General features: G+C 46.4%; 1 protein-coding gene across 2 annotated transcripts in view; it reads left to right on the plus strand.

Annotated features, from left to right (window-relative positions):
- The window catches only part of GNB5 (G protein subunit beta 5), a 29441-nt gene that overhangs the window by 5137 nt on the left and 2179 nt on the right, over positions 1-22125 (plus strand). The window contains exons 1-11 of one of the 2 annotated variants that reach the window (XM_030457148.1): positions 1075-1697; positions 2112-2223; positions 6356-6492; positions 8149-8190; positions 8947-9023; positions 10529-10661; positions 14208-14351; positions 17386-17477; positions 17599-17647; positions 20166-20262; positions 21225-21391. In XM_030457148.1, coding sequence (XP_030313008.1) covers positions 2112-2223; positions 6356-6492; positions 8149-8190; positions 8947-9023; positions 10529-10661; positions 14208-14351; positions 17386-17477; positions 17599-17647; positions 20166-20262; positions 21225-21391 — 1050 coding nt within the window. In that variant the 5' untranslated portion in view covers positions 1075-1697. Of the gene's footprint in view, positions 1-1074; positions 1698-2111; positions 2224-6355; positions 6493-8148; positions 8191-8946; positions 9024-10528; positions 10662-14207; positions 14352-17385; positions 17478-17598; positions 17648-20165; positions 20263-21224; positions 21392-22125 lie in introns of those variants that run through there. The other variant, XM_030457147.1, reaches the window with a different exon arrangement.

Here is a 22125-nt window from a genome sequence, read left to right on the forward strand (position 1 = left end):
GTCTCACACTCTTTTGTACTCTTTTGCTCTATTTGGTAGAGGCTTCTGTTTCACCTCACAGCTCTGCTTATCCCTGTAGTGCTGGGATTAGGGTGGTTCCCAAAGGCTTTCACCTTCTGTGCTGTTCTTTGGAGACTTTTAAATCTCACTCCCACGGCAGTCAGACTGTTCACAGCAGTAAAGCAAGGAAGCCTGAGTTTTTCACTGGCAGAACTGTGCCAGCCACCTGCTACACAGGTGTACCTAAGCCAAATTCCTTACAGCTGTTGCATTCCTATCAAGGCAAAGAAATGTCCTGTGGTTTTGTTGGATTTAACTTCTGGGTGCCTTCACAGTTATCAGGTGCTAGAAATAAGGCTTTTTTCAGAGATCTAAATCCTTCAGAAATGAAGTTTCTTCTTCAAAATCTTTCCCTGCTTCTTCCCAGGGCACAGCTATATTATTGATTTTAATATAGATAGGTTTAATTTTTCAGAGACAGATGAAGATCACACACTAGAAGCTTCCAGCTTCCTGTCACTTTTCCTGCTAGAAGATGCTTTTTGAATTATTTCAGTATTACACTAAAATTACTAAATTATTATTTCTTTGGCACTGCTAGTGTGCTGGAAGGCATTTCCAGTGTGTTCTTTACTCTGAGGGGCTTTGAGAGGTGCCCCCATGCCCAGCAGTGTCTGAACTCCATAGAGTATACTCCCTATGTTTTCTCTTTTGTGATACTGAATGTAACTGGCTCATTCCAGCTCATGTTGCCTACGTGGCCACCAGGCTCATGGGGTTAAATCACACCAGTTCCTGTGGACAGTTAGAAGGTTGGAAACACACCCACTGTCTTTGACTCTTCCAGATCCTCCCTGCAGAGACCTGGAGCACAAGGCCAGGATGGGGCCTGAGTGCTGCCTCCAGAGTGACACTAAAGAGCTCAGCAGCTCTACCCATGCGTCCCACTGGGACAGTGACACTGATGCTAAGCCCAGTGTGGGAAAGGACTCTTATTTTCTTCAGGACCTACACCGTGTCCAGGATGTGCCCAGAATCCAAACAGCAGCTGCAAACATGTATTTTCTTATCTCCCTTTCCAGTCTTGGCACTTCTCCAGGTTGAACAATAGCCCTGGGGTTGTCTGTTTTCTAGCCAAAGGGGACAATGAGAGTCAATATGAGCAAAGTTACTCCTGCAGATCAAGGACAATTACTGTAATAAGAAGAGGACGTTTTCATGGAACTCCCCTTTCAGGGAACAAAAAGCCACAAGGCCGTGTGTGCCACAGCTTTCTCTGGAAACTCCAGCTGCTCCCTGTGCCCAGCCAACCTTTCTCTCTGCACCCAAGCAGGGCTTGCATGGCTGTGGAGCTGTGCCCAAGGCTCACACCAGCACCACACTGGGAAGTTCTTTGTTCCCTCTGGGGTTTCTGAAACCAGTCCCTTTCAAGGGCTGGAAAAGGCACAGACCCTAATGTGCTTATCTGTGTTCACACCACTGCACCTGCCTTGCTGGCAAAAGAGCTGGGACAGAGACCTTCTGGGTGTCCTAGTCTCCTAATCACCCCAACCCATGGGGTTCTAATGGAATGATGGACCTGAGCTGGGATTTGCTGAACCTAGTCAGGGTCTGTCTTCCTAGTCTGGCATTTTAAAAGGTGGTTGGTAGTGGTCCATGACTTTTTTCTCTCCTTCCTCCAGAGTGCACAACTTCAGGTACAAACAACTTTGGGTAAAAAGCAGAAACATTCTTTTGTGTGTACTTTTTGGGGAAACGAAACCTTTGGGCCTGTGAAAACAGCTTGGGATGCACAGCAAGTGTCTGCTGGTGAAGGCCCTGGGGACAGGAGGAGGCGATGGTGGTGGCAGCTGTGTGCCAGAAGGCCACCGGGGATGCTGAGCCTGCCATGGGCTGCTGGCTCCCGCGGGTGTTTTTGCCAGCTCAGGTGCTGGCTGCGGGCAGGGCTGGCGGAGCATCCACCCCGCACGGCGAAGGGGAGGGAGCCTGGGCCGGCTCCGGCGCCGTTGCTGAGGCAGCAGGAGCCTCGGCAGCATCCCTGAGAGCCGGGCAGGCAAACTCCTCCTCCCTCCCGCTCTCATCTCGCCTCTCTCCCTGCTTCCTTTGCAAAGATGGCAACCGAGGGGCTGCGGGAAAACGAGACCTTGGCATCGCTGAAGAACGAGGCTGAGACCCTGAAGGCCAAGCTGGAGGAGGAGCGGGCCAAGCTGCACGACGTGGAGCGTGAGCGGGGCCGGGGGCTGGGGCGGGCGGGGAGCGGGGTGCGGGTCCGGCCTGCTCTGTGACCGGGAGAAGGTGCTGGCGGCCCCGGGGAAGAGCGGAGGCGAGTCCGGGGCTCGGACAGCCGCCCCTGGAGCAGGGCCGGGACCCGGCATGGGCTCGGAGCTGCGCGGGGCCCCGGCCAAAACGCGCAGGCAACGCGCGGCTCCGCGCTGCCGGGAGGAGGGAGCGTGGGGAGCGTGGGCCGCGCAGCCCCCGCGGGAGCGCCGGGACCGCATCGCCCCCGGCATCGTCCCCCGGGGCTGCGCTTCCTGCGCTGCCTTTGGTCTGCGTGGCGGGGGTGGGGAGAGTCCGTGGAATATCCCCGTCCGTGGTTCCGAGATTTATTTACGGCCGTCAAATGCCCATCTGAGCGGCAGAAAGAACGATCAAAGCCAGCCCTGTGGGAGCTGGTGGCGATTTGCTTTAACCAGGCCAGGATTTCACGCAAGGTGAAAGGGCTTGCAAAGGAGAATTGTTCCCCAGAACAGGTCCTTTTCCCCTTTCCCCAAGGGAACAGCTTGCAGGGATCCAGTGCTGATTCAGAGTGCGGGGTGAGTCAGTGCTGGAGCTGTCAGTGCTCTGTTAGCACTGCACTGCCAGGATCCATGGTTAAACGTAGCAGAAATGACAGATTTCAGCCCTGCCCTCCTTTCCCCCACGCCACCCCTGTGCAAGAAAATACAGGCTAACCTTATTTTTTGGAAGCTTCTCAAATAGGCGTTAATTCCTCTGCCCTGAGGTATTAAAATAATTTTATTTTGATTATTTAATTTTTCTAGTTACAATGCTATATTGCAGTTCATGGGGCTTTTTTCTAGTAAAATATGTAAATTACTGTATTTATCTGAAATAACAGAGCTCACTTCATTAAACATATTAGTGAGTTATTACAACTTTTTGTCATCTGTTGAAATGTTGAAAAGGAATCTGAGCCTGTAGCCTGTGCTTGAGCTCTTAGCATGTTGTAAGACTGAGGGCCTAGCAAACAATCTTAAATCTTAAGTAGAGGAGGGTTAGAAGATTTTTTTTCTGGAGTAAATAGAGCATTTTCTTGTCTAAATTAGACAATCATCTGTGAGTGTCCTATTACTAGGAATCATTAACTAAATGGACATGGCCTTGTTACAGAACCATTAACACAAATAATGTCATTCCTCCAATATATTTTCTGTACCAGAAGTAGTGGGGCCTCTGTTTAACAGATTCCTTAAGGATATGCTTAAATCCATTTTTACCCACAAAGAGGTTTACCTATGATTGGAGTGGTACCTTAACTGTGCATGTCATTGACAGAACATTTATATTTCTTAAAAAATCTGTAAAATTAAGTTGGAAGGCTGTGTTTGAGTAGCCATGACATGATTTCTAAGACAGAAGTTTTATACTCCTGTAGATCAGTGCTCCCTCATGATATTTTTTATTATTGAATCTGTATCAGGGCTTTTTTGCACTTAAATTAGCCTCCAGAAAAAAAACAATTATGTAGGGATTGTAAGTTTCAGAATAAAGCTTCTCTTCCAGTTTGTGGTTTTATTTCCTAATCTAAAATTATATTGTTTGCATTTTTTTTGCTCTGATCATGTCTTTTCCTCTATTGTTCCCAAAACAAACATCTGGCTGAACTAGGATTGCCCTTATTTGTTCAACTGGTTTGAAACAGCAGCTCTCAGAAATGTGGGTAGAAAAAGGAAATACCAATCATGCATTTGATTTGCAGTCTCACAATTTTAAGGATTCAATTCTGTCACTTAAAATTTTAGATGTTGACAAAACAGTTTATTCTGTTCATGCAATCCATAAATTTTTGAGGCCAGAAGAGACCATTAGGACCAACTGACTTCCAGCACAAACAAGGTCAAATGCTGCCTGCATCAAGTTCATATCCTGTTCAGGCCAAACTCTATGTTTTAGAAAAATAGCCTTTTTGCCTTTGTAAAACCACTCAAGCTACTGTTTTGCTTTAGCTGATCTCCTTGCCTGAATGCATAATTTTCATCTTGAAACAATATTTGGAGAATGCTTCAAAATACTTATCTGACTCTAAAACCTGTGCTAGGCTGGTGCAGGATTATTATGGCTGTGGTTGGAGATAAGTGTCCTCAGAGAATCACTCAGGCTGAACCAGACAATGCCTCACAGTCTGGGCTGCATGGACATAATGGAAACACTTTGCCCATTGTCTATGAAACCTTTGTTTTTTCAGATATATTCTGAACACAAAGCATCTTTCCAGCTGCCACAATAACCTCCTATTACGTGTATTCATGTCTTTTGATTGCACCATTTGGCAGGATTCCATGGGCAGAAGTAGGAGGAGAGGTATCTTTTCTTCAGTGGGCTTATATGGTATTTTCTGAGAAACTTGCATCTGACTTCCTGTTACAAATTGTATGGACAGATAGTCAGGAATGGTCAGCACTTGTCCCCTGGCTGGGTGAGACTGGTCAAGCAGAGCTATCAGGTGAGAACATCACTCTGGCACAACTTGCAGGGCTGGTGGTGTTGAAAGGCAATTCTTCAAAAGCTAAGCCACCAGAAATCAGTTCCTGCCTTAGGCAGAAATTGCTCCCCTGACCCTGTGCCAGGGGATGAGCTCAAAGTTAAGGATGCCTGTTCCTTCTCTGTGACAGCCCTTCCTAGCCCATGAGCTCTAAAAAAAAGGGTGAAGGGTGAAGCAGCAATGTAGCACCAGAGCAATCACCCACCAGGTGGGATGTGGAGCTCAGCCTCCAGCATGGTGTTGAAAAGCTTCAGATTCCCTCCACCAACTCATTAAGGCATCTGCATTTATTTCAGAAAGATTGAGCCAGACATTGCCCCCTTAGCAATGATGATCTAGCAGCTGGGTCATCTTAGGTTTCTTTGCAGGCAAACACAACACAGTGAAGAGCCACATTCTTTTAGCTCTTCTCTAGACAGAGTAATTTTTAATTCTAGTGCCAGGTCTCCTGCCCCAGGACCTCTACTCTGCTTTGAGAATTGAAGCAACTCCCACTCTCCCTGATGCTCTGTGTGAAATGTGTCAGAGCTGCCATGGGCTGCCAAGATACATCATGGTCCCACTCAGCTCCTCGCTGGATGACAAATGCTGCAGCACAGCAAATAGATAATATTTCAGATAATATTTTCTCCCAGACATATGCAGATGACTCCAGCAAGAGGCACCAGGATTACTTGAGAAAAAAATTTAGTTGTGTCAGCTGCAGTGGAATGAATTTGATGTCAAAATAAGTTTGCACAATTGGAAATATAAATTTGTTGAGTTTTTAAGAACATCCACTGAAAGTACAGCTATTACAGGAGGCAGAAAAGAGCTAGCTGACTTCTCCAGCAGAAAATGCTACTCATGAAAGCTTCTGTCCTGCCCTCTCTGTTTCTTTTTCCCACAGAAGAAAAGCTGACCCACCCATGCAGTTCTTGATGTCCATAGACACTGCTGAGAAGCTGGGCAGCACACTCTCTGCCAGCTCTCTCTGCTCAGTGGGAGCTGTGTCCTGACTCTCAGTGTTCCCTGGGCCACCAGAGGAGATGGCACAGCAGGGAAGTCCCCAGCTCCCGTGGCCAGTACCTGTGTCAGACTCACTGTGGTGCTGAGAGCTGCCCGTGGCTGAGTCTCACATGCACAGGAGTTTTATCACTGAAACTTTGCAGATTTGACTCTTATCCCTTCTTTTGTATGATTTTTCATCCAACTCCTAGTAGTCATCTTCACTTCTGCTAAGTACCTTGAGGCATGTGTTAGGCTGCAGGATCTCTGTGCACTGTCAAGCCTCAGCCTGATGACTTCCCAGGAAGAGGGGGCAAGAGGATAATCTATTTTGCAGTTATACTTGGGTGTGATGGTCTGCTAGAGCTTCAGCTGCTACAGCCCTGGAATTCAAGCCCTAAATGAATTAATCTGTATCTTTATCTGATGAATATGTCCATATACCACCCACCTTGGTTTTTCCACCCGCCAGCACCGAAGCGGGGTTTGTTGGCTTGCACCGTAGACTCAGACTTCATGGATTAATTCCTCCACGTGATGTTACTCACCAATAATGAGGTTTGCCAAAACTTGATGCAGGGCTCTCTAACCATCCCCTGTTCACAGTTCATCAGGTGGCAGAGCGTGTGGAGGCACTGGGCCAGTTTGTGATGAAGACCAGGAGAACCCTGAAGGGCCATGGAAATAAAGTTCTCTGTATGGACTGGTGCAAAGACAAGAGAAGAGTTGTGAGCTCTTCCCAGGTAGGCTGTGGGGCAGACATTTCTTAAAGCTACTGTTGGGCACTTTATAAATTTTTTGGCTGTGCTGTGTATCACTCTTTGCAGATGATACCTGTGTGTATTCTCAAGATGTCCTTAAAGCAGTTTGTTGGCAATGTATTTGTTTAGAGAGCACAAACCCAAACTTTTGACCATTGCTACACCTGTTGTAGCTAATAACCTAAATACTTCTTGTGCAATCATATGCAGATTTTCCCCATTTTCCCTACTGAAGTAAGAGAGAAAACTCAGATGAGGCCACTTTTATTGCCTAGTTCTTTACAGATAAAATATTTTTTAAAGATTTCAGCTTATATGTTTAGAAAAAAATAATCAGGAAAAGGGGAAAAACATTGATTCTTCTAGGGATTTCTGTGTGCAGAAAGTTCTTCTGCAATCTGTGTGACTGGTAAAACTTGGAAGCCTCAAACATCCTGCCAAAATTACTGCATTTACTTGGGCATTTTTAGAACCAGTCCTAACACCTGCTCCAGACCAGCCTCATGAGCAGGAAGAGCTAATGAGATAATTACTTTCTAGATCCTCTGGTTTGTCCTGATCTCAGTATGGCAGGGAGCAAGTTTGCTGCATCTCACAGCTGTTCACTGACCTATATGAAATCTGTCAGAGATCTCACTTGAGGGATAAAAATAGGCAATCTGCATTGAGAGCCACCTCCAGTAACTGTGAGTTTTTTACCATTCATGGTGATCTCAGCAAAGAGAATAATTTTAAATAATTAATGTCACATTTTTAAAAGTGGTTCAGCTGCCAGTGTGTAGATTGGAAAGCTGAACAGGTAAGTTGTAATGCATTTTTTTATTTTTTTTTTTTTTACTCTATTTTAAGAGTGAATTCAGGTACTGCAATGGTTGGTGCTCAGCATGAACTCTTATGGTAGAAGGAGGATAACAGTATTAGGAGTATAAAGTAAAGTAGCTGGCATGAGTGTAGCTGGCATACACAAAGAGAATGTGTTGCTCTCTGAGGAGTGTTCTTACCATGGCTATTTAAATCAATGGATAATTTAAGGTTAAGTAAGTGTAGTGAGAAGTAAAGGGAAAACCAGGAAAAGGAAGATGAATAAACAGTGCAATGCCCATAAATAGCCCCTGTGAGTGCTGCCAGCTCAGTAAGTGATTTGTAAGCCAGGTCACCTCTTGTATTTGTGAGGCCCTGTTCTGAGGCACTGACAGACAGCACAGCTCTGCAGGTGGTGATTGCAGGCTGGGAGAAACACACTGTGGCTGGAAGGAGGCAAGCAAGGGCTCATCAGAGGCACTGTCCTGAGGACATGGTCCTGTCCATGGCCTGTGCTGTGAGGGCGAGGAGTTCTCTGATGAGAGAACCTGCTAAAAGGGAAGGGAAAAGAAATTAATTGGTCTTTTTAAGCCAACATCAGTACCTCAGTGAGGAGGAGATGTGCTTTTCATCTGGTCAAAGCCAACATGCTACTGATGAGTGTCTCCTTAGTGCTGTGACCATTGTGCTGCTGTTAAAGTGGAGACAAAAAATTAAGAATATAAAGACTGGGGGATGGAAATGAGCAGCAGAGTTTTCCCAAGTCTGGGAAGTAAGCTGACAGGCAAATTACTGGATGGCCTCAATTTCTCTCTTTGTTCGTGTGTTTTCATTTAGGATGGGAAGGTGATCGTGTGGGATTCCTTCACCACCAACAAGGTAAGTGAAACTTCAGCAAAAGTCAGATTTCTGCATACAGGGAGAACAATGATGGGATAAGATGGAGGGCTGAAGGGCTCACAGGTGTCACAGGATGATGTGATAACATGCAAACTTCCACCAGCAGCTCAAACTGAAGAGCCCAAGGCAAACCACCTCCCTTGACCTGTGTCTGGGCAAAGTCCCTGTCAGGGAACTGGGGTTTGTTGTGCTCTCCAGCAGGAGGCTCTGGTCCAGCTTCTGCTCACAGGGTGGCTCCCAGCTGCAGGCAAAGCCCAGCCAGCAACACAGTCTCCCTCTGGGTAACCCCTGTACCAGCTGCCATGTGTAATCACCCAGGATCCTTCAGCCACGGTGTGCACTGTGACATGATGCTGCTGTTGCCCCAAGACCTGCCAGGGCTGCCTGGCAGCACCCTGCTCTATATAGCTGGGAAAAAACCAGCTTGTCTGGAACTCATTTGTACACATGCAGCAGTGGAGAAGTGAATCATCCAAATAAAACATGCTCTGTGATCAGTTTGGGGCTCATGAATAAGGTGCAAAGTGTCAGGGAGGGACCAACCATCCTCATGCCACGCTGCTGGCTCCGCTCTTGTCCCAGCCTAATGTGTGAGTTATGGCTGGTAGAAGCATTTGTACCTTTCACTCACCTAAGGGTGTGCTCAGAAGTACTGAACTTACCACTCTACACTGTTTTCCTTGCACTGATCAGAGAAGCAGTGACTCCCTGGTTTAAAGAGATGCTGTGTTTCAGGAACATGCAGTGACGATGCCCTGTACCTGGGTGATGGCGTGTGCGTATGCTCCCTCTGGATGTGCCATTGCTTGTGGGTAAGTTCCCAGTTCCCACAGCTGCTTACACAAAGGAGCTTGATTTGTGGTGGTGTCCAGTGCCTTAGCTAGCAGTTTGTGTGCCTTGGTTGTGGGTGGAAGGACTACATTCAGTGCCTCTGATTCTGTTCCCATAATGGCTCATACACATTATCTCCACTGACTTCAGTGCAATAACATTTGTTGTGTAAGCATGGAAAATAATCCTTTTTCAGCATTTAAATCATGGGTTAGGAATTCTGCATGCATACAGCCTCCCTTTGGTTGTGTGTTCCAGTTTGGTTGTGTGTGTTGGATATATCTTCTAAAGGAGAGTGGTTTTAACCCTGTTCTTACTTTGTGCTCTTTCTTCTACAACATAGAGAAGGTTTGTTATTAATGATTACCAACACATTAATAGATCTTGCCAAGATGGGGTGGGCAGAAGTAGTCTCATTGTTGATAATCTTCTAGTTTTGTGAGGGCTCAGTTATGAAAAAATTGAGTTTATGCAGGGGAGAAACAAAGAGATGAGATGTTGGCAGAACATCTTTTAAAAAGGGACTGGGTGGATCAGACAGACAAATCAAGCTTGGGGCGAGAGAAAGGAACAAAGGGAGACTTTATTGTGCAGCTTGCAAATCTAGAAAGCAGCAGACTCAGACAAACAGGCAGACTCCATAAATGTGTGTGGAGAGAGGAGAAGGAAAATAGTATGTTTCTGAGACTTAAAGAATGGTGAGAAAACTGTCCTCACACTTGTAAGAGAGATGGGGAGGGCATATATGAATTGCACTACCTATTTCTGTACTTCTGTTACGCTATCAGTTAAGTACTAGGCACATGATATAAGGCACAGAACCAGTACCTGATGTTGTGCTGGGGTCTCAGGGACCTGGGCAGGGCTGATCTACCCTGGCTTTAGAAAAGGGTCAGACTTGTTCTTAAGAAAAGAACCCCAAATCTGGCTGGGGAAACACAGCCTAACTGATGCAAATGTCCATGAGGGACACACCAGCTACACAGGTCAGTGCTTCTATTGCTTTTTTTTCCAAACTCTTTGAAAAGCCCTATCTTCACCCCACCACCTCTTCCATAGGAGTTAGGTCAAATTTCTAAAGGTAGATAAATAATGATGCTTAAATACTGATCCTTGCCATGATGGATGTCAACAGACAAGCAGCAGTTAGGCTGGGATGTGAAACATAAACCCTGAGGTTGCTGCTGTGTCACCTCCCAGTTTATACTTTTGTGAGATTGATTCGGTGCCATTTATAAACTTGATGAGGGTGAAAACATACTGAGGTGCAGCTGTTGGGGTTGTGTAAAGCAGGCAGGCTGGGGAGGCAGCTGGGGCTTCCCTGCACAGGGAGATCCCAGGCAGCACAATACCGGGAAGTCGGCACTTGTGAGGTTTGGCAGCGCAGCACTGACAGGTGGTTTCCTTCTTATCAGCCCTCTCCTTTTGTTGCTGCAGTTTTAACCAGTTCTCCTCTCTCTGTTATTGCTATAATTACTCTCTTTAGAGGCCTGGACAACAAGTGCTCTGTGTACCCTCTGACATTTGACAAAAATGAAAATATGGCTGCAAAGAAGAAATCGGTTGCAATGCACACAAACTACCTGTCTGCCTGCAGCTTCACTAACTCAGACATGCAGGTAAATGCATTCCTTACCTGCTGCTCATCCATCCTGCCTTCCCTGCACCTGGGACTCTCAGGGCCATGTCCTGCCCCATTTAGAGGCTGCTGGAAATCCCCTGCTTAGGGTGAGGAAGGTGCTGCAAAAGCTGCTGTAAGGAAACCCTTGTCACAGCCCCATGGCCAGGCTGTCATGTGCCCTGCAAAGTCCTGTCCCTGCTGCAGAGGAGCTCACTGTGTCCTGTGTGTGCTTAGCACACTGGCTCAGTGCTGGTTAGTGCTTTTTTGATAAGAGCTCAAAATAATAATTAAAAACCCAGCTAGGACAGAACGAGGTTGAGTATGTGCTATGCCAGCCATTGGAGACTGCGTTGTTTTCCTGCTTTGTCCTGGACATCCAGCCAACTTTGCTTTTGCTTTCATTGTGGGTATTTTTTTGTTTGTACTAAATGAGATACTTGAGCTTGGGGGTGGCCCCCCAGGGCCAGGCATGTTGTCTGCACATGCAGTGCTGTGTTCCCTCCAGGGAAAGGAGCAATGCTCTCCCCATCTTGCAGCTGGGGGCTGGAGCACAGAGGGCTGCACTGGGAGACAATGGCAAAACCAGGAACTAAATGCAGACCTTCTGAAAACAGGCCAGCCTTCCTCTGTAGTGAATATCTCAAAGATCTCTTTCTCCAGGAACACAAAAGATGATGAAAGGAGCCAGGATAATCCTTTTGTCCTCTCTGGTTTTTTAATTTAATGGAAGCTCTGTTCAGTGCAGCTCTGCAGCAGAATAAGCAGCAGAAAGGAGTTATTGCTCTCTGTGTCAGCAGAGCTGCTGGAAAGTGAATAGCTTGTCCCCTTCTTCCAGAAATTTGGAGCTCTTCTGAGAGGAACACCAGTTCTTATTGCTTCTATTTTGGGACATGAGATGCCTAAGAGTATGCTGTTGTTTGTCATTCTGTGGTTCCTGTGGTTCCTAGGTGCTAATTTAAACCCATTGCCATGGAAACAAGTAGTGGAGGTACCTGGTGCTCAGGCTTGCTTAGCCCTAACCTTACTGTGCAGGAGCTCTGTGTAATTGGAGCAGTCTGATTTAAGTGGAATGTTTCTGATGAGACAGAAAATGAGTATTCTCCTTTCCTCTCCATACCTATATGTATCATGATTAAATCCGATGAAAAGACAAATAGTTACTTGTTTTTCATAATAAAAGAGGGAAGAAAAGTTGGGTCTTTTATCCCTATATTAAATACAGCAAGCTGCACTGATATTGGAGGTAATGTATTACTTCTGTTAAATAATTCCACAGTGGAGTTAGTGCCTTTCATTCAGTGAGTCAGAGATTTTTGTGAAGGCTTTAAAAAGAAATTTATGTTATTGGTAGGCTTTCTAGCACTGCATGTTAATATTGAAACAAATGGAAGCAAGTGGGTTGGCCAGGCTTCTGTTAGGACGCTGTTATGTAGGGGCTTCTAGATTCCAGAATTCTTATCTTTTTCTTTTTACATAACTGCTGCAGAATTAAAATTACTCAGTAACTCCAAGGCTGCAGAGTAAAACAGGGACACTCTGCAGGAGCTTTCTCAGCAGAGACAAAATGTGTAGAGTTAAACCAGAGGTCTTAGAGACAGGGCAGGAGTTAAGGAGTTGTGTGACCATGGTCATCTGGCAGTGCAGTGGAAAGAGAGGAGATTTGAGTGGTTCTTCATTGAGTAAAGCTACTCTCAGGCTTTGTGGGTGCTGAAAGCAGGGGTCCTGTGAAAAGGCAAAATGGGCTGTGCGACCCACAGACCTCATTTTCAGTGCCCCAAGTCAGTCTTTCCAGAGAGAACCTCCCCTGCCTCCCTGGGCGGACAGCTGGGGAGCCTCACCTCCTAAATTCAGTATCTGCATCCCTGTGGTGTGATAATGCTCCCCATGTGGCAGTGCTCCCTGGATATTCATAGCAGCTCTTAATTGGGATCTCAAGTGTTTTGCATAGGGCAGGCAGCCATCCTCCCAACGAGGCAGGGCTGAGGAGCAGGATGAGCCCCATGGTGATGGCAGAGGTGAGGGTGGCCCCTCTGCCCTTGCCACCTGTGTCCCTGCTGTCCCCTGCCCTGCACAAGTGCTACCAGGCGAGTATCCCCATCCAGCACTGCTGGAGGCTCTTGTGCCACAAGCCAGAAGACTGCCCCATCTTGTTATGGATTTTTGGAGTTTGTTTGGCTTGCTTTAGTTTTCAGTAGAAGTACCTGGAAGCTGAACCCATAACATTTGTCTTTCAGCATTAGCTGGAGCTCTGAGTTGCCAGCAGACCCCTTCCACCTTTAGCTACTCTGAGTCCCCTCAAGTCTTTCCTGCATGCTTTTACAAGCGTAAATCCTCAGAGCTGAAAGTCTTCATTCCTCAGCCAAGTACAAATATTCCTCAGAACAGAGAAGTTCATTGATCTAGACTCAAAAGCTGGCCAGAATGACAAGTCAAAACTTCTGTCTGCTATTATCATCTCAGAGTATTAGTGCCTCTCCACTGCAGGGTTCAGAACAGTCTGTTCCGCAGCTTTGCAGACCTCTGTTTATGGGAGGAGTTTTTGGAGCATCTGTCAAACATGTTTAGTGTTTAACCTTTTGCAACTCTGTGAATGGTTTCATGACTCTGTGATCATTTTCTTTTTGGAGAGTCTTTTCTTTTTAACTTCTAACTACCCACTGGGATCTCTTGAGTCTCCTGGCTGACCATGATTAAAACCTGCCTACAAGGCCCAGAGCCCTTCTAAGGTCACCCTTGCCTCCTTCCACTCTGGTGCACAGGGACCCTTTCAACCTACAGAATTTGTGATTGCATAACAGCCTCGGGTGCCAAGGGGAAGTTTTGAACAATTGAGCATCATCAGGATCTGGCCACAATAACAGGGGCTGATCACATGTGCTCTCTAAAAGCACTGTAGCAGATGAGGGGAGCTGTGAGCTACGTTCGGTCAGTGTGTGTTCAAGCTCTTTCACACACAAATGGTTTTGGACAAGTGGGAGGTGATGGACTTGTCAAACAACTGTCTAGACAGGCTTACTTCCCTTTCAGAAAATCTATGTCTTAAGCCCAATTAATTGGGTTTACCCTGGCTATTTCAAGCAGAAACAAAATTTATAGAGTTAAACAGGTATACTTAACTCCAACCTTTCTTCTCTTGATCCGGGTTGAATTCCATCAGCCTAAATATGGTCAGGATTAAATACAGGGATGAACAGGAATAGCAGTCTGGTTCTACCTCCTTTTTGGAGAATATAGAAATGCCAGCAGGTCCTTACTCCCGTCTGTTGTGCAAACCCCACTGCACAAAACTGACTGTTATTGAAACACTGTGTAGGTATGGCTGTGCCAAAACAGCTCTTCTTTCTACTCTAATCCCTTTCCTTAAAAATAAAAATCACGAACTGTGCTTAGAGTCACATTGTTTTTATGGCTTTGATTTACTGCATAACATTTCATTAAATCAAAGTTGTCCTTGGTATATGTATAGGATGTCAGTTGTTTCTTTGTGAACTTGAATATCGTCTGCTGATTTTTGTATTGTGACTCTTCTTGCCACATCCTATAGATCCTGACAGCAAGTGGAGATGGAACGTGTGCTCTCTGGGATGTTGAGAGTGGGCAGCTTCTACAGAGTTTCCATGGTCATGGAGCTGATGTCCTCTGCCTGGATCTGGCTCCTTCTGAAACGGGAAATACATTTGTCTCTGGGGTAAGCAGGAGCTTTCTATCATAACACAAAATGAAGGAATGTGAATGGGAAAAGGCAGCAAAGCAGGAGACCTGTAATCTTACTGAGAGAGTGCTGGAGTATGTGTTGGAAGCCCCAGTGCAGTCCACTCATTGCAAACACATTTTCCAAGCTGGAGCAAATTAAACCTCTGACTGGGGTCAAACCCACCCAGCCAGTCTGACTGCAGTTCTGCTTACTTAGCAAATTCCACCCCACACCAAAAGCAATCCGGCCTGAGTTCATAACAACCCCTCTCCCAGGAAGGGAAAGGCTCACAGAGCACCGAGCTTGTACTGCAGCAGAGGTGAGAACCCCTGTGGACAGGAGCCCAGCACAGCAGACAAGTTCCCACATTTGGCTCCTTGTGCCTGGCTACCTGGAGCCATGTGGGGTGTGCCAGGCAGCTGCTTGGGGCATCAAAGTGGGGCTGCAAATAACCTGCCTGCCACCATGTCCTTCAACCACTCCCCTAAAGCCAAGGGGTGGCTTGAACGTTGGCTAAACCCTTGTACAAGTTGAAGCAGGGAGATGAGGTGTGGCCACATCTTCAGCTGTTGCTGAATCCTCTGTGCCTTCCAGCGGTGCCAGAGGCATTCAAAGACCCCTTCATCAGTCAAACATTGCCCACTCCCTGTCCCTGGCCCAGAGGGACACATAAACCTTGCTGGGGTGCAGGACTGGGCTGGGAAAGTACCCAGGACATCTTCCAAATCTTGTCCTGCTGCTGTGGGGTGATTGTTCCTAGGCAGCTGAGGCATAAAGGTGAGTGGGATGGAGCTCAGCTGCTTTTAGAGGTGGTCCTGTTCTTTCCCACATACAAAATTGAGTGTGCAGGGGAGAGCTGTCACGAGCAGAGAGATGACCTCTCTTACTGGAGGTTGCTGCCTTCAACTTTGTTGAAGGTACCTGATTTCTGAGCCCCACTAGAGCTGGCCTGGGGTTGGCCCTGTGCTTGCTGATGGAAATGACCCTTGTGCCAGAAGGTGACAACCAGTCATGGTCCCATCCCTACTTGTGGATAAAACTGTACCTCTTTGGTTATAGCTCTTTAATCATGTTTGGATGGCCCATCAGGAGCAGAGCCCAGCACACTGACCCAGTCTGCTTGGTGCTAGCACAGCTGCTCTGAAGCGTGACTGAAAGCTAATTCCATCTGAGTGCATTGCTTCTCTTGTGCTCTCCTGTCACTGAGCTTGCTTCCCAGAAAGGATAGATTCATTCTTTATGGGAACAGCTCAGCTTATTATAGGGCAAAGAATCACAAGCAGCTATGGTACTGCTAAGAGAATATGTCATACTCGTGTTGATGGAGCAGCTTGGGCATGTCCGTGCTTACAGGGACTCTTAATTCATCACATGCAAAATACCACTTCAGAGATAATCTGTCTTACATTGTGTCAATGCAGTTATGGCCAAAATAGTGTAACCAAAAGGTATGGTAGCATAGAGAGAAACCCTGTATATTGTGCGTGTGTAGCCCTGAGCTGGAATAAGGGGTACATCAGTGTGTACCCTGTTACATTTAACTACTGAACTGGAAATCCCAGCCTTCCTGGCTCCATCCTTGGCTGTTGTGCTCAGTGCCCTCTGAGTGCTGCCCCTCAGGGTGAGTTGGATAGCATTCAGGGACCCCATCTTTCCACAGGTTGTTGCTGGTTCCTCCTTCAAAACCTTGGGAGGCAAAGTACCCTCTTGTCAGATGGGTCTTTCCCCCAAACTCCCAGAGAGGTCAGTTATAACAGTGCACATGGAAGTGATATGAAGGGCTGGGCTTGGGCTGCGGTGGGACTCAGAGGAAAAAATGCTGAGTCCAAAATGTTCTCTGTTCTGTTTGGTTTCCTCTGCACAGAAACCACAAGTTGGTACAAAGGAACATTGCATCTTTTAGATAATGACATCATTAGTAAAATAACTGTCATTTCATTTTAATGACATAATTAAAAAAAAAGAGAAATATGTGAACTGTGAATAGACTGTTTAATTTTATTAGCAATCCTATTTGCTTAAAAATGAATGTATGGCACAGTCTGCTGGGCAGGATGTGCTAGCTGAGCAGTAGCAGCAGCCTCCTGGCCTGCACTCTGCAGCCTCCTGCCTACTGCCTTCCTCTCAGCAGAGTCATATTTATTAAAATCTCGAGTCACTCTTCAAAGAAACGACTGTGTTCTTATTCCTGTCACCTAAACTGTGATAGCAGTGAGACCTCACAGCTCAGAGCGTAGCCCTGTGGTGGTTCTTGCCTCAAGGACATTGAAGACTCAATGGGTCGTGTGCAGGTTCTGTGGGTCGAGCCCCTTTGCCCAGAGCATCCAGGTGCTGAGCACCTCACAGCAAGCACTGAGTGTTAAACCAGCTTTTCCAAGCACAGCTTGAAAGGGCAGATTAAAGCTCTGCAAGGAGCTGAAATGGTGTTGTGGTGCTTTCCTCCCCTAAAGGGCACCATCGAGCAGGTGGGTGCAGAGCCCCAGCAGGGGTTAATGCTGGCAGGGGGCTGGGCAACAGCTCCTCCAGGTGCCGTTATTTCATTTTCTGCTACAGCGTATGAAAATAATTAGATATAAAACTTTAAATGCTGGGTATTAATTTTTTATATTGGGCATGGTAAGTGGTGGGGAAGTGAGTCAGTTATGCGGCTCGGTGGCACGGTGGAACTGCAAGCACAGGTAGGGCAGCAGCAAAGCAGGGTGGGGGGGGGTGTCTCAATGTGGGGCTGCCCACGCCAGCCCCCCCAGGTCTGCTGCATCCCCCTGAGCTTCACAGCAGCACTGTGCCCTGCTGCTTGGCTGCCCCACGGGGGTCTGTCCTTCCTGGAGTACTCTGCTCCTAACCACAGGCGTGCCAGGCTTGGGGGCACCTGTACAGCTGGTTCTGGGGCTGCTCCACTGGTTAAATGCCCTGAGAGCTGTGGTGTTCAGAGCCTTTGAATGTAGCTGAGCTTCGTGGTGTGTGTCAGGCACGTGAGGGATGAATGTCACCATTTGAGCAACTGTAGTGCATTTTTGTGTCTTATTAGGGATGTGACAAGAAAGCCATGATTTGGGACATGCGATCCGGTCAGTGCGTCCAGTCATTTGAAACCCACGATTCAGATATCAACAGTGTCAGGTCAGTGTATTTCTGGAAGGGGACACATTTGCAATGTTGAGCAATGTGCTGAGTCTATTTCTGAAGTCTGACCTCATCCAAGTAATGTAATGTGTTCTGGTCTTTTTTTACTCATGCACAGATATTACCCAAGTGGAGATGCTTTTGCCTCTGGTTCAGACGATGCCACGGTATGTTAATTCAGCAACCTAATTTAGGGAAGTTCCCTTACTTCCCAATTCAAGTCTTCATAAAAGACCATCCACAGAGGACTTTTAAGTAACTAAACTGGACCTCTGACTGGAATAACAATGCTATAGCATAATATATATTAAATACTCTATATAAGGTGATAGGGGAAATCTAGTAACACTTTGTAGGTCATCTCTGCAAACTTTTCTACAAGAGGGTGCTATCCAAGTATTCATTTCAGATTTTCTATGTTTTGAAGTTTCATGATCTAAATTAGTTGTCTTACTGGAAGACATTAGGCCTCGTATACTGGCTGGGAGGAACCAGATGAAATTCTGCAGCTTATGTCAGATGGAACAGCACAGTACAAGAGCATGCAGGGAGACAACAGGAGTGTGCACATCCCAGCAAGCAGAGCAGGCTGAGCAGAGCAGGTCCACTGACCTCTGCAGTCACCTGGATCCTGAGGGTGCAGCCCCAGGGTGGCCTTGGGCATGTACATCTCCTCCCTGTCATCCTGACTCACTGCCAACACTCTTCACTGCCATGAGTCACTGCATCCAGGTCATGCTGGATGATACAATAGCTCCCACTGGATCTTCCTTATCTGTGAGCAAGATGCTAGGAGTGGCACAGAATGTGCTGATGGGTGATGTTGGTGATGACATCGTGGCACTTACCTCCTGGTGCCTTCATGCCCCTAAGTGATGTGCATGGCTGGTGGCTCTCCCTGCAGCTGGTGAGCCCCCATGGGGGACCAGGCTCTGCCTCTACCACAGCTCTGCAGGGACTGAGGTGGCAGTGAAGTGTAACTCCAGAGCAGACATTTGGGAGGCACCTGGCACTTTGTGTCTCCTGTTTATTCAGACTGAAAAGTCTGCTCTCAGAGCATATTTTGAGTCTTGCTCCAGTACTAACTCAGTAGAAACATTCTCTGTATCTTCACTGGATGTGGAGACCTTCCAAAGCTCTTCTGGAGACAGTGTATTCTGCTTTTAGGTCTTAAAAGCTGTAATTATAAATTAATACCTCTAGCTCTGTGGTGAGCCCAGTGCCTCTCAGCACATTTGTATGCAGTACTTGAGATGCTGAGGGAGTGAGATGGGGAAATTGTCCATCATTAAATTCCAATGCAGAGCACTCTCTTTTTATGCCCAGTACCACAGGCTCTGGGCCCCTGTGCTTATTAATTTATTTGATGGGGTTTTTATCTCTTAACTATTCCTGACACTTTCAACTCAAGCAGGGGAATGGAAAATTCCATCTCTGTGCTTTTGACAGAGGTTTTGGCAGTTTCCATCTACTTAATTCGTTAAATGCAGAGCCTGGTGTTTTCAGCATTACAGACAGGTAATGCTGGCTGGTATCCTTGACCTGATTTGTATACTTAGGAATTTCGAGGAACAGATAATCCTGACTATCTGGAGAGGAACCATAAAAGTCTGCTCACATGACAGTGCTGTCTCCTCCGGTGACCCTGACTTTCTATAAGGACACTCTGATGGAATTAATTATTCCTCAGTGTGGAGCAGGGAAATACCTGGACTACACATACCTGGCAGCTTTCCACTGCCCTGCAAATGAAGCAGCCCCTTCTTTATGTGCAGGCTTGGATAATAGTCATTTTTCATTAGTAAAGTCTTAATACTTAGCAAGCCCATCTGGCCAGTGTTTGCTTAAACTTAACTTACTCAGGAAGGTTTTCAGTTCAAATAGTTTCAAAAGTGTGTTTTGATTTCAGGGCTAACAGGCTGCCTTTCTGTCTGGCAATGAAATCTGGGCTGTCTTTACATTATTTCCATGTTAAACAAGCCTGAGTATGCTGGCAAATGATAAAAACAGGAAGCTCAGGTTGTAGAGGTGATTGGGGATTTTCCATGAGGAATGAGAACCAAAGATCTGTATAAAAATTTATTATTTCACATGGATTATTTTTCACACTGGTTTTCAGACAGAGAGGCCTCACAGAAGGGCAGGGGCTGTTTGCTATCCTCTCTTACTCAGAGCAAGGACTTCCATATCAGCTTCCCTGAGCCATGCAGTCCATGTTCTCAAAGATTACTGGAGATTTAATCCCCTGTCTCCCAGGCTTCAGTTGTGGCTAAACTCTTGCCTTTAGAGACTGTCTCCCCATGCACCCCACAGCTCCAGGATGCCTTAATATGTCAGAAAACACAGTGGGGAAGCAAGAGGGTTGGGGGACTTTCAGTGGGTAGCCACGCTCCAAAACCCACCACTCATCTCTTTATAGCAGGACAGGCTTAGATAGTGGTTTGGAAAATCAAGTTTTTCATTCAATTTATACAAAAAGCCTTGTGCAGCTGAGATCCCTGTTGGACTCCAGGGGAGGAGTCCCAGTTACAGCAGGCAGAAATAGAAGGAAAGAAGCCAAGCAGTCACTTCCCATGCTGCCTCTTAGGCTGCAGTCCTTCCCACATCCATTTTATCAATTAAATGTAGTAGCCAATGACTCCAGCATTCCCTAAGGCATGTGTGTTGGTTTTGTTTTAATCCCAGTGTCGTTTATATGACCTTCGTGCAGACAGAGAAGTAGCAATTTATTCCAAAGAGAGCATCATTTTTGGAGCATCCAGCGTGGACTTCTCTCTCAGTGGTGAGACCCGAACTTCAGAGGTTATCTTAGTGTTGGGATCTGAGGGGAACTGTATGATTTTGCCAGTTTAATTTTATAGAGCATTTGTTGTTAAAAATTATGAAAAGCAATACTAAGTACCAAAAGAAACATCCATGGAAGCCTTTTTTTGCCTCTGTAAAAATAATTACTCTTTAAATAACTTAGCTGGCTTTCGCTTTGTTGTAGCACTGAAAACTACTTTCCTGGCCTTACAGAAGGCAGGAAATATTTTGCCATTAACTACAGCTGGGCTAGAATTTCACAATAATGATTAAAAACATTTCAAAGGAAACACGAAATGTAACTAGTCTGTTACGCACACTTACATAAATAGTTTATAAAGGGATAATAAATGATTTATCAAAGTGTGTTAGAGGAACATGAAGACAGAGATGTTACCATTTTCACCACACATCCAGAGAAGCTCAAGTCTTCTTCTGTCCCACCACAAATGCAGAGCTCCTCCAGTCACACTGCCTGGGGATGAGTGGTGAGCTCCCTGCTGCCTGGGACAGAGGCACAGCTCTGTCAGGGTTGCAAGCACCACAACTTGTCCTGCTGGGGACAATGAATCACTTACCAACTTGCCTACTAATCCTTCAACTTGTATTCAACTTCTTGTGTAAAGTCTGAGCAAAATACTATTGCTCTGCATGAGCTGCTGAAGCGCTCTCCAGTCTGTTGTGATTTGGAGTCATCCCCCATCTCTAATGACTGAACAGATTCTACATAATTTAACTGAATCTTAGCTATATTCTAAACTAATAGATATTAGTTAGTTCAGTGTTTAGCATGGGTAGCTCAGCAGTGGAGCCTGGGCTTGCTCCATGCAGAGGGTTGTGGCTCACTGGCTAGGGGGTGTCCTGCAGAAGACCCTCGCTGCAGCCGAGGTGTGTTACCTGCTCAAGACCTCACTTTTTAAAATCTCATTCCCTCTGCAGGTCGCCTCCTGTTTGCAGGCTATAATGATTACACCATAAATGTCTGGGACGTGCTGAAAGGGTCCCGTGTATCCATTCTGTTTGGACATGAAAATCGTGTCAGCACCTTGAGGGTCTCTCCTGACGGGACAGCATTCTGCTCGGGCTCCTGGGACCACACTCTCCGAGTGAGTGCTGGGAGCACCTGCCCTGGGTGCCCCTTTCTTTCTTTGTTTGAAAAAAGAGGGTGAGGAGGAAGGGTTGTTACAGGAAAATTGTTTCTAAAGGATATAGAACCACAGTGTAAAACACAAACAGGAAATTAAAATTTAAAATTCCCCACAAGGTACTAGCCAAACCGTTAGAGTTAGTGAAATTTTAGATTTACAGGTTAAATAATCTCATTGCTGCTGATACACTGTACCACTAATCTGACTGCCTTGCCAAATTTTAATTAAATTTTTGATACAGTTTGGGAAGGATATTGAGGTCCTGGAGCAGGTCCAAAGGAGGGCAACTAAGCTGGTGAAGGGACTTAAGCAAATATCCTATGAAGAGAGGCTGAGTAGCTGGGGCTGTTCAGCCTGGAAAAGAGGAGGCTCCAAGGAGACCTCATCACTCTCTCCAACTCCCTGAAAGGAGGTTGGAGCCAAGTGGGGGTTGGTCTCTTTTCCCAGGCAACTCTCAGCAAGACAAGAGGACACGGTCTCAAGTTGTGCCGGGGGAGGTTTAGGTTGGATATTAGAAAGAATTTCTTTACCGAAAGGGTGGTCAGGCATTGGAATGGGCTGCCCAGGGAAGTAGTGGACTCTCCATCCCTGGAGATATTTAAAAAGAGACTGGATGTGGCACTCAGTGCCATGGGCTGGGAACTGCAACGGTGGTTCAAGGGTTGGACTTGGTGATCTCTGAGGTCCCTTCC

This window comes from Calypte anna, chromosome 10 (genome assembly GCF_003957555.1).
Source record: "Calypte anna isolate BGI_N300 chromosome 10, bCalAnn1_v1.p, whole genome shotgun sequence".
Lineage (NCBI taxonomy): Eukaryota > Metazoa > Chordata > Aves > Apodiformes > Trochilidae > Calypte > Calypte anna.